Below are 14,804 nucleotides of genomic sequence, written 5' to 3'. Positions count from 1 at the left end.
GTACATGTTGTGGAAACCGGGCAGATGAAATTGTATGACTAACACATCTTATAAGTAATGCACATTTCTTTCTTTTTTTACAAAGTAAGAAGTAAATGTGTGTTTAGAGTCTCTTGGTTGTTGATTGTATGTGGTACAAGAAAAGTGAATATTTTATTATATAAATGATTTTAATAAATATTGATCAGTGTAGAAATCAATGTTGGTATATACATAGCATACACAGTAAACCATGTTTACTAAGTTAATTATTTTCCTTCACAAACACTAGGTGTGAATAGATGATTTGGTGTTTTCTTGATGGTCGATTTCTTAAATTTCCCATCCTCAGATGTCAATGATGACAAAGATCTCTGGCTTGTCTTTTTCGTGTATTTGCATGGCTGAATACGTGATCGCCTTGACCTCAGTTCCCTGGAGGGGTAAATTCAAAGATGAAAACACAGTTAAAATGAAAGATTAAATGGTTAGTGATTAGAAACACCAGCAGACACCTGACACATCTGAATGAGTTCACTTAGTGTGAAGTATTCAGGATGTTCGTCCTGGTGCTCACACAAAGGGCAGGATGTTCTTTCGAAACTAAATGTTTAACTCTACCATGACCAATTTATGTCAAGCCAACACCTGACATAAAGCTGAAAATATCTCCTTAGTCTGGCTGTCGCTTCACTGAGCTCAATCTTTTAAGATCGAACATTAGTATGGGGAGTCTGTGCTTTGTTTCTGCTGCACAAGCGTTGTGATCAATGGGCATCGTTCAAATCAGGGGGTCAGGATTTGACTGATTAGCTTTGCCAATTAGCAAGGCACTTCCTTGTCGCCATTTTCCAGAAATACATCATGTCCGGTGCCATTTCTCCTCATGCTGATTGGTGGCTGAGCCTGTTCCACTCTCAGCTCATGCACAAGCTTAGTGTGGGCACGAGCTCCCTCCCACGTGCCCTTATAGCTTTCTTCTGTACCTTATGTCAATAAGTAACCTGGCACTTAATTGCCTAAGTAAAATGGCACCGGAAACAAGCCCCTTGAATTTTGTTTGATAACTTTGTCCTGGGAAAGACCAGAGCCTTCTGTACTCTTTTTTTCCCCAGCAATGTCAGTTGCCAATCAAAGCAAAGAGTGGGAGTAGCAGGCAATGATATGAGTCAGGTTCTCCAGCCACTGTACAAACAGTCATTTAGCTGGGTGTGGTGTTGAGGGTATTTGGAAAGATCAACACAAGCAATACTGATAAGGACTAGTGTCCGTTCACCTCATACATCACCAGCAAGCTTTGAATTTGTATCCGTTTCCTTGATTTTATTTTTACTTTATTTAATTTTACAACTTTTCGCAGCTCAAAACACCACACTGAACAGGGCCCTGGTTAAGAGGTATGCAGCTCACCTGTGGATGTTTGGCTAGACTGAACTCTTCTCCCCACCTTTAGAGACAAAACAGGAATGCATGGAAGTCACAACACAGAGCACAAGATGTGAGGAAGTTATTGTGTTGAGTCAACACTAAATGTAACACTAGAGTCTAGACTATCAAATGTGCCATCCCTGAGCTTTTAATATAAAAGGTATCTGGAAGAGGGTATGACAGGAATGGAAGGAATGCACACATGAAGCCAAAAGCAATAGCAACGTAAAAAATAACTGCACAATGGTGGCTTTCATTTTTCCACCAAACAGTTTGCTAAACAATGTAGCAAGTCATGGTTGGCAAATTAACGAGTATAATTAAATATCTGTGGCAACAACAGTGTGATGGATGTCATTGCGGCATGTTGGATCATTTCAATGAGAACCAATTACTGAAACAGGGAACACATTGTATGGGTATTTGCCCTGTATCACCATAATGCACCACAATGCAAATCTCCACTGTTTAATCGGGGTGTGTATGGTTGCTGTGCAACCATACGCGGATATGTGCGCCCACTGCTTCTGTGATCATGAAAAAAGGTTTTTGAGTGACAATATGAAAACTTACCCAATGGATCGGATTTTGAAGCGCATTCTGTCAATGTGCAGGACTTTTACTTCCTGCAGAGCAATGTTGAATAAATAGAACAGTTAAACAATATTTTTCACAGGCACACAGTACATGATTGGATATCAGATTAAAAGGATGTTTACACACATGCACTTGGTACTAGGTTTAAAGGGGACCTCTCCATGATTTTTAAACCTAGACCCACTATTTAGTTGAAAATCCTCTTTTAAGACTTTCAAAATATATCGTTCATGGGGCAAGTATTTTATCTCCTTCCTTATCTCCTTATGTCATTCGCTTTGGACAAAAGAGTCTGCTGAATCACATGACCAGAACAGAACATGAAAACACCACGTCTGTTATTTCTTAAACAAATCATGTCATGCAACCAACGGAAGATCAAAAAGTTGCATATTTCATACAAACATCCTAGCGGCGTTCCAAATTTATGAGACAATACCCTTGTCTTGTCTGTTATTCTTAAACAAATCATGTCATGCAACCAACGGAAGATCAAAAGGTGGCATATATTTCATACATTTCAAACATCCCAGCGGCGTTCCAAATAGAAATTTATGAGACAATACCCTTGGAATGAAGAAAAGATCTGCGCTAAATTTAAACAGCCAGTCATCTAAGAAGTGGAATAGAAGTGACTCCATGTCATCACCTGTGTGGAGAGAGACAGCAGTGTTATGTCTTTTGTTAAAGTGATGTAAACCACCATGCAACATTTGCAATGTGATGACTGATGTATGTTGTCTTCTATGCAATTATGGTTATGCTGCTGATGCATTGCCCTTTGTAATTACACGGATAAAAGGAGTACCCTGGAAATTCAGAGTTCTTGCGAGAGCACAATTTCAATTGTGTCCGCAATCTACTCTGGCAATGAGCAATGATGCTCGTTACTTTTAACCCAGGCATCGGAGGAAACCATAAAAGGAGTAAAGGCAACCTGATGACCATTATCTATCAAACACCACAGCAGTCCAAGTTGACTCCACACATATTCAATGTTTTTATTACAAGTTTACTACAATACCTGCAGTTTTCTCCTAACACAAGGAAACAGTCAGCCAACCAATCTATTTCTATCTAAGCATTTCATTTCCATCTAAAAGAGCAGGGCACCCTAATGGGTCAAGACAGTCTCTGCTCTGTCTTGAAGTCAGTCTCACCTTCTGACTCTACTTCTACCGTATCAATAGGCTCTACGGTCTCTGTGTCGGTCATATAGCCAAACATCGCCATGGCACACTGCTCAAACGCCTCCTCCAGGGAATCACCCCAGGAGTGGAGTCTGGAAAACAGGGAACAACGAAGTGTCATCTTCTGGTGGCTACACAAGGGTCTAAAATGACAACTTCCATTGGCCACCCCCCCCCCCCCCCCCCCCTCCTTGGTCATTCACCAACTTATCCCCCACATTACACACATATCAACCCAGATGCATCTTGCACTCATTACATGCATACATTTGCACTTTACTTCTGCACTTTACATACACTCCACCTCAGGTGTAGCCTGTTCTGATACTGTGCCTTTGTATATTGTAATTTTGGATAAGTGTGATATGTCTATGTGCCTACATGTAATTGTTGTCCATTGTACAGGCTGTGTCTATATTGCTATTGTTTGAATGTTACTATGTCTATTGCACTACCTGTCTACTTGTTGAATGTGCAGAGAGTTTTTACATCTACTGAAGTCAAATTCTTTGTATATGTACGTATACTTGGCCAATAAAACTGATTCTGATTCAGAGCTTGTTACTTACTGTACATCTGCAGTGTGATCCAAATCTGCAAAACACACAAGAAAAGTTGAATTGGCTGTGATTTCCACTCACTTATTGTATACCTAATGAAGTTTTTTGTTTGTTGCTTTTTGCCTTGACATTGACAGGCGGAGAGGGAGAGAGAGACAGAGATACTTTGCCTTGATATTGACAGGGCGAGGGAGACAGAGAGATGACAGCATGCCAAAATCGAACCTGGGTTCCCCCTGCCCACTAAGACCCAATTATGGTATGTGCTGCTGCTTGCTCTTGAGTGTAGATTAGCTACGAGTGGTGAATGTCCCATGCCCCATCTCTCCTCGCTTGCTAGCGTGGGGATAGGCCTACCTGACTATCTGTTTTCATATTCAGTCTCTAATCACCATAAGAGCATAGGGCATAGTCCTGTTAACTCGCTTCCTGGTTCAGAATGTACAAACACGACAGATGCAGAACTTTTACAGACTGCCACTGCCACTCATCTAAAATTGTGAAAATTGTGTCTTTCGGGCTATACTGTCACATTGTTTCCAATCAAATATAAACACTGTTCTAAAACACACCACGTGAAACCCATCTGATCCAAACCCTGCCTAACTACCAATCGCTAGCATAACTTAGCTTTCAATAGATGGCAGCAATTCAGTCTCACAGCATTACTCACATTCATATTTCTTGTTGATCGCTGGGTATTTGGCTTTGGTTGCTATCTGCTCTTCGGTGAGATCCAGTTCACGATCATCCATTGCAAAGTATTTCCATAGAGTATTTTACTAAATGTTACAACAGAGACACTTATATAAAAAGACTTTGGTTACAAGCAGAGAAGTCTTCTTCTTCGAAATTTCACGTAAGCCAGCATCCTGATAGTTGCACTACTGCCATCTTCTGGACTTTGACTGGTATTATCCTTCTGGTTAAACCAGTGTTCCCAGGTCCCCACAGGTGTATAAAATCAAGCACCTAGATTTTGAATGCAGACTGCATGGTGCTTGATTAATACATCTTTGGAAAGGGACCTGATGAAACCCATGAATAGTTTGCCTTCTCAAAACACAGTGGCTATGCATATTAGGCCAGGGGGGTGACATCATGTCGGCTTTAAAAGTGAAAGTGGCATGGAACAGTAGCCTGGGACAGTAAGCAAGTGGCATGGGACAGTGCATGGAACAGTGGACGTAAGCAAGTGGCATGGGATAGTAGGACAGTACTACACAGGGCAGTAGGTGAGTGGCACAGGACAGGTGAGTGGCACAGGACAGGTGAGTGGCACAGGACAGCAGGTGCGACATTCGGCAAGTGGCTGGGGCAATAGATAAGTGGGATGCACCACCAACACCAGTACAGTACAGTAAATTCTTTGCTACTGCAAATTTGCCTGGTGTCAGCCAGATTATATCTCAGACAGATTAATGAGTCTCTCCCAGTAAAGGATGTTGGACATCCTTTACAGACCAGTGCATTTGCATGCTGGGGAGTGGTTTCTGGGGATGACATAAGGAAAGCAATTCTGCATGGGATGAACAAATGACTTTATTGTCATTATACACAGGTGCAACGAAATGTTGTGTGGCCTTTCTCAGTTCATTTCAAATGTGATGAATAGCATTTCTGTTGTAGAAAAATATTTGAATCTGTTCACACATTTGGAAAAAGTCACAGTATAATTTGTGTTGGGAAAGAATGTTGTTCATCTCACTATTTTGATTGAGATAGCTACTCAGTAGCTACATCAGACAAGTGAGCTTGATTCAATGCACATGCAAACAAACACATTATTTTAATCAGGCATTTACAATGACATAATCACTGTCATAGATAATCAATATTCAGAAGTGCTCATCATAATCATAGCATATTTCAATATGTATGTTTTAGATTATAATTAATCTAATATAATGTATAGAATTCTTTTTTTTGGCAGGGTCAGCAGAGTGTACATGATCAACAATAGACAGTTTACCATATATGTTGAAATATCACTGCAAACATACAGATGATCATATACAGTATGTTGATTACATGATAATAACTGGCTCTTGGGTAAATTGATCTTCCAATAGTGACTGGTCACAAATCTTCTGCTCCACCACTGGCCGTGTCTGTATGCTCACCGATGCTAATGCTACACCTGTGTGGAAAATACAGCATGCTTTATGACATTAAAATGCAAAGGGGATAGGTAGGTATTCTATTTCAAATCTGTAACAACTGCTTAGACAAAGTCATGTCTTTGAATTCAGAATGACATGAAATAATGTGAAAGGAAAACTGAACATATTTTTTTCTGATCTGGCTGAACCATACAGAATGCATCTAAGATATAAGCAACACAAAGTCACATGTTTGCCTAGCCTCGCACAGGTCCACAGAGATGAGCATCTCTATAACTATCATGAAGTACATGCAAGAAAACACGATTGGTCGTGTGTATAATGTGAGGTGTAGTGAAAGCAGTGGATACCCATAAGACTGAAGCTCCAGTATGAGACTGTTCTTCAGCTGCTTCAGCTCTGCATTGGCCATCCTCTGAATCTGCAGACCAGCCTTCAGCTCTCTCATAGTCTCCTCCAGATAAAAGATGCTCTCCTGAGTAAAAGTTTAAAGATGAAGAATATTCATTCATTCATTCATTCATTCATTCATTCATTCATTCATTCATTCAGTAAGTCAGTCAGTCAATTAATCATGTCAGTCATTGAGGCATTCATTCATATGCTTTCAACAATGCTAAAATATTTGATTGTGTGTGGTTTTGCAATACACTAAATACACACACAAAGTAAATTACCCTTTTCACCTTGACATTTCTGTCCCTTTCCTCTATCCTACTGTCCTCTCTCTCTCTCTCTCTCTCTCCTCATACAGTACCTTGCATCGTGTGGCAGTCTCCTCCCTCTCCCGCTCCATCAGTGCAATCTTCTGCTCCAGGCATGTCTTTTGCAGTGTGAGGTTGTGCGCCTCCTCCTGTAGGGGTAGGAGACGAGTCCTCAGCTCCTCTGTGAGCTCCCTGCTCCTCCTCAGCACCTCCTCTGCAGTCTGCCTGCGTCTCAGCAGGGCCAGCACACGGGGCTCGTACCTGTGGCACACACACACACACACACACACACACACACACACACACACACACACAGATAGTGACTATAAGTAATCTATAATTAGAATACAATGTCAGGTCTAGCAGTTAAGAACACATTCTCTCTGCATCCAGAGTTCATCCATGTTTTCTATTTCTATGGTCATACAGTTATACAGTTGTACAGTTAAGTTTACATGATGTACAATATTCTACAGAGACCTCTCTTTTTGTAGGCTGACTCCACAGTGACAGGTTACACCTAAACTTGACCTAACTTATTTGCACTATTTTCAAAATACCAATAAGTACCAGTCCTCCAGCATCTTCATGCTGCCGCTTGTGTAGCGACTGAGGTCAGCAGAGAAGCGTCGACCATGAGAGAGGTCACCAATAGTACGACGCCGCCGGCGTTTCTTTAGGTTGTTTTGGTGATCCATTTGCTTTTTGTGGTCCTCCCGAAGCTGGGCCAGCTCCTGTAAATGATCCAGGACCTGGGACTGGAGCTCCTCCTAGTGGCAAGATAAGGTAAAATCCAGCCATAATCTGCCAAGGAGCACTGATTGTTTTTTTGGTGTGTGTGTGACAGAAAGTAAAAGTCTAAAACACATTTCTGAGTCAGATCGGCTATACTTAGCACTTAACAATTGGATGGACACAAAGGATTCAAATAATTATGCACGTGGCACTCCAACGTGGAGTTGAAGAACTATTCATGTGAGAAACACACATCCACAGATTTTTTACCCGATAACCTGTATAGAGTGGTTAGGAAGTAAAAGTGTTCTTAACTGTGCAAGCTAGGAAGCTTCTATTTGTTAACTGTGTTGTATTGTTGAATATTTGAGGACTGTAGCATGCATGTGGGGTTATGTGGTATCCCTGCACCTGCATAACTGGAATTTACTTTAAAAAAAATAAAAAAAAATCTGTGTGTGAGCTGTTTGCTACAGCACCTGCTCTAACTTACCTGCATGATGACAGACTGAGCCACCTCATACTGCAGTGCCGACAGATCCACCTGGCTCTGGATGCTGTGTCTGGTCACGTTGAGCAGCTTCCTCTTCACCTGCCTCACGTCCTCCTGCCGCCACAGCAGCTGCAGCTGTGCCCGCGTCAGCTGCCCGTACGCGTGCGCCAGCTCCGCCCGCACCGCCTGCGCCGCCTCCGCCATGGGCTGCTCCAGCCGCAGCAGCTCGCGCACCAGCGCCTCCCGCCGCCGCTCCAGGGCGCCCACCTCCTCCAGGCACGCCCCGAAACGAGCAGCCACCTCCTCCTCCACCGCCCACTGGGCTGGAGGGGGTGTTTGCGCGGGCAGCGGCGCAAAGCAGAGCGGAGAGATTTGCATGGCCGGAGAAGCACAAGGCTGCGCGGCGGGCGTAAGGGGAGGTGTCTGGGTCAGGTGAGGAGCAGACACCTGCCCAGGTGCAGAGGGGACTGCCTGGGACACCGTTGCTGTTGGAGCGGCCTGATGAACACCTGTCTGTCCAAAGGTATTTACAGGTAAAGAAGCGCAAGTCTGTGCCTGGATGGCAAACATGCCTGTTAAGGGAGGAGATGGAGAATGTGAGCACTGCAAAGGGAGCCGAGGAGTCAGTTGCTCACTGAGAGAGGCTGAGGTTTGAGCAGCGACACAGGAAGAGGTTTCCATGGGTTCTGGAGCGGATGGCTCCATACTAGCTGGAGCGGAAGCCTGCGCAGACAGTGGAGCTGGCGTGTCATGAGACGTAGTCTGCACAGGAGAAGGAGAACATATCTCCACAACCAGAGGACCCACCGAGTCTGTGATGTGGGCGTGCACCCGTTGGTCCTCCGTGATGCCCACTGGGTTCCCTGTCCAGGAATAGTCCGACGCTACTCCTGGAGTTGGCTGAGGCTCTCCCTCAAGCTCACCCCCCACAGAAGGCATACATTCCTCTGCCTCTTGCTCCAGACATCTATCAGGGTTATTGGCTGTCTCCGTCGTCTCCATTTAGTGGCAAGCTTGGAGGTGGCTGGAGGAAAGACTGAATATGTACATACACAGTCCTTTGTTCAGGTGCATTACAATTTTCAATATACATCTGTCAACCTTATGGAAGAATATTATTATGTAGACTCTATCAAAGAAACTTCCCAACTTCATGTTATCCCAGAAAACAGTCACTAATAACATCAGGCGATGAGGAAAAAAATGGCTTACACGCATCAACCAAGTCAGCTGTGCTACAAAAGACCTGACATCCCAATGTCATTCATATTAAACCCTTTGAAGTTAGCATGACACACACACTCACCCTTGCCAACTCTGTTCTTTTGTTAATCACTTCCTGATTACGTTTCCAGTTAAATCCTCTGGTATGTCTGAACAGACTTAAAGAAGTGTCTGTGTTGATACAGAGACTGCGAGACAGAGATAGAGAGCTAGAAGGAGAGAGAGAGGTAGAGAGAGAGAGTTATCCCACCCCCTGTTTGTCTCCCAGGAAAACAGAAAAACTGTTTGTGTGTATAAATAAATAGTGAGGGAGGGGTAGAAATTCTATCCTCCACCACTGGGGAGGGCTCTTGCATTTCCTCTCTCTCTCTCTCTCTCCCTGTCTGCACTGCTCCCTCTCTCTGTTTCCTTGTGTCATTTCATCATATCTTTCCTGTTTTCCTTTTACTTTGTCTGTTTTCTTGCATAACCTGAATATCTCTTTTTGAACACTTTCACTTCTGCTTTCTTTTGCTCTCTCCCGTGCTCTCGCTCACTGAGCCATGTCATGAGGAGGTCATGATGGGTGTGGGAGGGGGGGAGATGAGGATTGCTGTCCGAGTGCCATGGTATTTTTGGACTTATTTATAGTCATGTGGGTGAGAGTCTGGTCCCAGGAAACCTGTCTGTGTCTCACAGAAAGATTCGCCCTCACAAGAATATCTCAAAGCCAAGATGAAAACAAGCAGGCCCTTTAAGCAGTATAGCACAAGTAAGATCAAAGGGACTGTGGCAATGGAATGCATACAGAATCCAATACGCATACATAATTAACCATGTGATTAACATGCCTTTATCCAATATGATATTAGGCTACTGGGACTTCATTATAATACACCGCAATAATGTCAATTAGTCTCTCTCTCTCTCTTTCTCTTTCTCTCTCTCTCTCTCTCTCTCTCTCTCTCTCTCACGCACGCATAAACATGCACGCATACACGTCATAACTTCGATGTGCCAAGTAAAAACAGTGCAATGGCCAGATAAAATCAAATCACTACTCTTGGTGGACAACAAAACTCTCTAAATTGATTTCAGAGACTTCCTCTGCGCGGCGCTGAAGTACAAAACTAGGCTACATCACAAAAATACGGGAAACACCCCCCCGCACACCTCACCTGTGTGCATATAGCTCCAGGTGAATAGTTTAGCATTGCTTCACTCAGCAGGAAGCATGTGAAAATCAGGATGTGAATTAAATCTAGCGCATCAGTGTTCGAACGTTTTCCAGCCGCACGGGAATTTAGGAGAAACAAACTTTTTGCGTAAATGGAGCTTCTGACGGAATGGTTCACCTGAGGAATCTGACGGAACATTAAGAAAACGTCAAAGAAACTGCTTATCGAAGACCATGCAGATGGATTATAATTAGTTTAGAATGCAAACAATATATCCGAGACACAAGGCGGAACGAAACTAACTTTTGAGGTATGTGAAGATGGTGTTTTAAGACTTGGCAATATCAAGACACGAAAAAACACGTGATGAATTTAGGATAACAGAAAATATGATGTGACTGTGATGTTTTTCCAGTAGAATTCCACCGCAACGTCCAAGTTTAACCTCTATATGGTTTAATCATTATTTGCGTCAGTCCATCCTGTGCGACAAAAAGGCAGGAAAAAGAGTATGGCAAACGTATTGATAATAGCCTTTCAATATGGACACTGTTGTTTGAGCGACACACGTTACGTTTTACTTCAGACTAGTTGCATTTCACGTAATAGAAGGCAAAACCAGGAATAAAGATTCGGTGGTTGCTGGACTCTGCAAGCAGAGTTTCCTGGTGTTTCCAGAATTTAGCCTGAAGGCTTGTAGGTGGGCTACCGTGAGACACAGACATAGGGTATTGTTTAGGGGGGGGGGGATATTGTTTTGGGAGAATAGGCAGTCTTCCACACTGCCTAATACTGAGCGCTGGGATTATTTATCCAAGCGTGGCACTGATTGTACATTAACCTACGGGATATCTCCTGTGCTTGCTGAGTGTGTCCAGGCTATTCAAACATCTCCCTGATTCCCATACTGGACTTTGATCTCACTGGTTCGAAGATGTCAGTTTAAACAGAGATTGTCAGGACAACATTCCAGTGTCATGCACCCCCACCTCCCACGGACCCACACCACACATTTAATTGATGTAGCCTATATCTTCCATGACTTGGTTATACTGTATGCCTGACATAACCATACCGGTCATTCCAGAAAGATGGGCAAAGGCTTGGTGTTACTGTGCCACTGGACCATAGGCGACTGGAGAAGAATGCGTGTGTCATCCTTCTCTTCATTCTGTCTCTTTAACAGGGAGATGAGAGGGATGCGAGACCAATACATTGGACTAAACAGACTAATCAATTGCTTGGGGGTAAAGGGAGCACACTGTCTTTAAATATTGACAGCTTAGCCTTAGAGCAAGTAAATGTGAATATCCTGATCGAGGCTGTCTGTGTAACTCGTGAATACTGTTTGTTAAGGGTGTGTCTACCTTACCAATCATTCTGCCATGCAAGGGCTTGTTTCCGTGGAGATTCCTTGTGAGTTATATAATTTCAGGTGCTTGGCAGGTCTTTGGGGGGGCTGGCACCACCAGTGCACATTTCCTCTCTCTCTCTCTCTCTATCTCTCTTTCAGACAGACACACACACACACACACACACACACACACACACACCTGTTCACATTCACACTCTTTGCATCCACACATCTGTCTAGTTCACAGGCACACACACACACACACACACACACACACACACACACACACACACTGTCAGGCCCTCCAACTTAATCAGCAAACTTGCATCACAGATCAAGCTGCAGGGCAACAGGAAGAGCCCCGTAGAGCTGAGTGAGTGAGTGAGTGAGTGGCAGTCACGTTGTGGGCGTTGTTGATGTGTCTGTGCCTGTCACAGGACGTTCACCTCCATTGCCGTGATCCCCATTGTTAGCTCTAAGCATGCTACTGTGCATGAAGCGCCAGAAGTGGGTGAAATGGCTTTGAAGAGAACACAAAGAGCTTGATTAGGTCACCCAATCCACCAGTACATCCATCTTTTATTACAGTACATAATCAATAAACATCAGTAAATAAACAAAAAGGGCATGCTGATCAAGCCATGTACAATCAATTACAGTTTGTGTTGTGAGACACAAAAGTTTGTTTTAGTGCTTCCACACGTGGATGTTCTGAGAGACCAAGATTAATAAACATAACCAGAGTTAAACTTGCAGCATTACTTTGGATTCTTTGATAGTTTTGTAATTGCGATGCAGGTGGGTTGAACACTCCCAGTATATGTTGTGTGTGTGTGTGTGTTGATACACATTTCATATGAAAAGCCCATTCTTGGTTAGGATATTGGCATGTTTACTTTTTTCCCTTTTGTTTGCATCTGCCCAAAGTGTTGGGCACACCCAGGTGAGGAGGCCAGGTTCACACATCCATTCTTCCTCTCCTCTCCTCTCCTCTCCTCTCCGGCAGCTCACTGTGGGGCTTATAGGACGTGAAGCTGCAAATAATGTGTGGTCACTATTACCACATGCAAATCGCAAGATTATTCAATGTTAGATACCGTAAATATTTCTGGTTATTTCACTGGAGCGCTAGTCGCAGAGTTAGCTGAATCTGAACTTGTCAAAGTTACACAATGTATGAATTTGCCTCTTTGTCGGTTGTCAACGTACTGGGTATCCGATTCGTAAAAGACTGCCGAAAAGAGTCATGTTCCTACTTGTGACAACAATGTTGCATGTACTGCAAAATCAGGCATTCTGGAACATCTGCAACGTCAGAGTGCTATGTTCTCCACATCCTGAGTCAGTGTAGCATCGAAATTATTAAATAATTTTATAGGTTAATGTTATATAGATATGTAGTATAGTGAAGCTAATATTTTAAGGTAAAATGGCTACATTGTAGTCCAACTCAACAATTCCAGAAATTGAGGATCCATACTTGAACTGACAGTTGACGGCTTCCCCTTTGACACCATTTGGTCCATTATAGCAGATCAGAAAAGGCAGATCCGTGCACCTGGACGTTAATTAATGGGGCCACCGCATGGCAACTTCTCCACAGACTGCCCACACCCATGGCAGGTGTGGGCTGAGCCTTGGTTTTGTCCTTCTGCACCGCCATCCTTTTTTGAAAGAGTCAGAGGGAAATTAACTGCTCTGTTTTGATTTGAACCTTCAATGTTTTTCATTTTCGTGGGGACTGTGAGAAAGGTGGTGTCCTGTGGCATTTGTTTAGATTATGTAGGCTATCTGTTTGTGTAGAACAGACGAGTAGAAGGAGCAAGTTCAACATTCATTGTACCAACCACAATGAAATGGAAATCAATGGAAACCCATTTTTATGTACAAAGCCACACACACACACACACACACACACACACACACACACACACACACACACACACACACACACACACACACAAACACACATTGTCATCCCCATATACCCTGAACACATGCTTTGCTTCAGTACAACCCACATCCTCTGTAAATCTCAGATCCGCTCTCAAGAGGACCCTGGGAGCATTTAGGCAGTCATGCTGAAACTTGTCTCCGCTCTGCTCAGCCAGCGAGGACAGAAGCCTGTGAGCCATCGGATTTAGAAAAAATAAAGTTTTGCCAGCTTGGATCACCACAGCGAATATGTGTGTGCTGCCACTTTAACATTTCAGCAAAGTTGAAGATGGGTGTGTGGGTGTGTGTGTGTGTGCATGGGTGTATGTGTGTGTGTGTGTGTGTGTGTGTGTGTGTGTGTGTGTGTGTGTGTGTGTGTGTGTGTGTGTGTGTGTGTGTGTGTGTGTGTGTGTGTGTGTGTGTGTGTGTGTGTGTGTGTGTGTGTGTGTGTGTGTGTGTGTGTGTGTGTGTGTGTGTGTGTGTGTGTGTGTGTGTGTTAGATTGTGCTGAGAGGAAGGTGAATGTTATGGATAAATCCTCTCACACACTCTTCAAACAAAGGCCAGTGTTCCTGTGCCGCACCCCTCTCACAGTGTATGTGATTTCTCCCTAAGGGTAGGAACACACACACACACACACACACACACACACACACACACACACACACACACACACACACAGTGCCTCTTCCTCTTGACCAAACTTTTGAATAAGGTTGTGTGTGTGTGTCTCTCTCTCTCTCTCTCTCTCTCTCTCTCTCTCTCTCTCTCTCTCTCTCTGTGTGTCTGTGTGTTTGCACATTGTGCATGTGTCTAGGTGTGTGAAATATTTAGTTTCTCTGTTAGACAGCAGAGGCAAACACGGGACAGGAGAGACGAACCTGCCCCTCAACATTTCCACATAAGGAAAGAACAAGCCGTATTCCCACACACCGACCGCCACTGACACAGCTGTGGTCATCTTTAAGAGCAGACTCATAATCCCACAAGGTCATTACGACCAGAACACAGGGGGACCACGTCTTCATCTCTTACAGACGTGTGTCTGTTGCCTGGTGTGAGTGGCGATGACTCGAGGGGGTGTTGAAACTGACAGGTGTGCGTGATTTCGTGTAACCAGAGGGATGTGCTTTCCTTTCAGCTTGCTCTGTTTATGGAAAGAGCGCATGCTATTTCGGTTTCTGTTTCTATAAAGTTTACTTTTGCCTCTTTCTCACTCAATCTTTGCCTCTTAAAGGAGGTGATAATTGTTGCTAACTATGTGAGACTGTCATCCAACATCTTGTAAAGGCTTTTATAAACAATTGAGATAAAAGGCTGGCCTTC

At 43.6% G+C, this 14,804-nt stretch overlaps 3 protein-coding genes across 4 annotated transcripts in view; 1 reads left to right on the top strand and 2 right to left on the bottom strand.

Moving 5' to 3' along the window:
- Window positions 1–151: 151 nt before the first annotated feature.
- Window positions 152–4,627, bottom strand: zbtb8os (zinc finger and BTB domain containing 8 opposite strand). The gene is made up of 7 exons (XM_062522470.1): window positions 4,428–4,627; window positions 3,764–3,788; window positions 3,165–3,286; window positions 2,571–2,653; window positions 1,981–2,033; window positions 1,390–1,426; window positions 152–414 (listed from the first exon to the last, which is right to left on the bottom strand). The coding sequence occupies exons 1-7, from the start codon at window positions 4,507–4,509 to the stop codon at window positions 328–330; spliced, it is 489 nt and encodes a 162-aa protein (XP_062378454.1). The 5' UTR covers window positions 4,510–4,627; the 3' UTR covers window positions 152–327.
- An 893-nt stretch (window positions 4,628–5,520) lies between these two features.
- On the bottom strand, window positions 5,521–9,279 carry LOC134067282 (syncoilin-like). Of its 2 annotated transcripts, none has more exons than XM_062522456.1 (6): window positions 9,116–9,279; window positions 7,810–8,845; window positions 7,152–7,351; window positions 6,635–6,842; window positions 6,228–6,352; window positions 5,521–5,894 (listed from the first exon to the last, which is right to left on the bottom strand). In XM_062522456.1, exons 2-6 carry the CDS (start codon window positions 8,809–8,811, stop codon window positions 5,834–5,836), a joined length of 1,596 nt encoding a protein of 531 aa, XP_062378440.1. In that variant the 5' UTR covers window positions 8,812–8,845; window positions 9,116–9,279; the 3' UTR covers window positions 5,521–5,833. The 2 variants fall into 2 exon arrangements, with proteins under 2 accessions (XP_062378440.1, XP_062378441.1); XM_062522457.1 differs by having other exon boundaries at window positions 7,810–8,833.
- Window positions 9,280–10,211: 932 nt separating this feature from the next.
- si:dkey-157l19.2 (uncharacterized protein KIAA1522) overlaps window positions 10,212–14,804 on the top strand; it is a 31,756-nt gene continuing 27,163 nt past the window's right edge. Inside the window, exon 1 of the mRNA XM_062522451.1 lies at window positions 10,212–10,500. The gene's annotated coding sequence lies outside the window, so the exon portion shown is untranslated. The remainder of the gene's footprint in view (window positions 10,501–14,804) is intronic.

This window comes from Sardina pilchardus, chromosome 20, assembly GCF_963854185.1.
Source record: "Sardina pilchardus chromosome 20, fSarPil1.1, whole genome shotgun sequence".
Taxonomy (NCBI): Eukaryota; Metazoa; Chordata; class Actinopteri; order Clupeiformes; family Clupeidae; genus Sardina; species Sardina pilchardus.
The sequence above is the reverse complement of the archived record's forward strand: the minus strand, read 5'-3'. Positions and strand labels throughout refer to the sequence as shown.

Bases quoted from the DNA above. Each gene is read 5' to 3' on its own strand.
- zbtb8os (XM_062522470.1), bottom strand. From the start codon at position 4,509: ATGGATGATCGTGAACTGGATCTCACCGAAGAGCAGATAGCAACCAAA. The intron at 3,789-4,427 runs GTGAGTAATGCT...TGTGTTTTGCAG, and splicing joins GATCAACAAGAAATATGAAT to ATTTGGATCACACTGCAGAT. The intron at 2,034-2,570 runs GTATTGTCTCAT...ATTGCTCTGCAG, and splicing joins ATCTTTTCTTCATTCCAAGG to GAAGTAAAAGTCCTGCACAT.
- LOC134067282 (XM_062522456.1), bottom strand. From the start codon at position 8,811: ATGGAGACGACGGAGACAGCCAATAACCCTGATAGATGTCTGGAGCAA. The intron at 7,352-7,809 runs GTAAGTTAGAGC...TCTTGCCACTAG, and splicing joins CTCAGTCTGTCATCATGCAG to GAGGAGCTCCAGTCCCAGGT. The intron at 5,895-6,227 runs GTATCCACTGCT...TTTTCCACACAG, and splicing joins CTGGAGCTTCAGTCTTATGG to GTGTAGCATTAGCATCGGTG.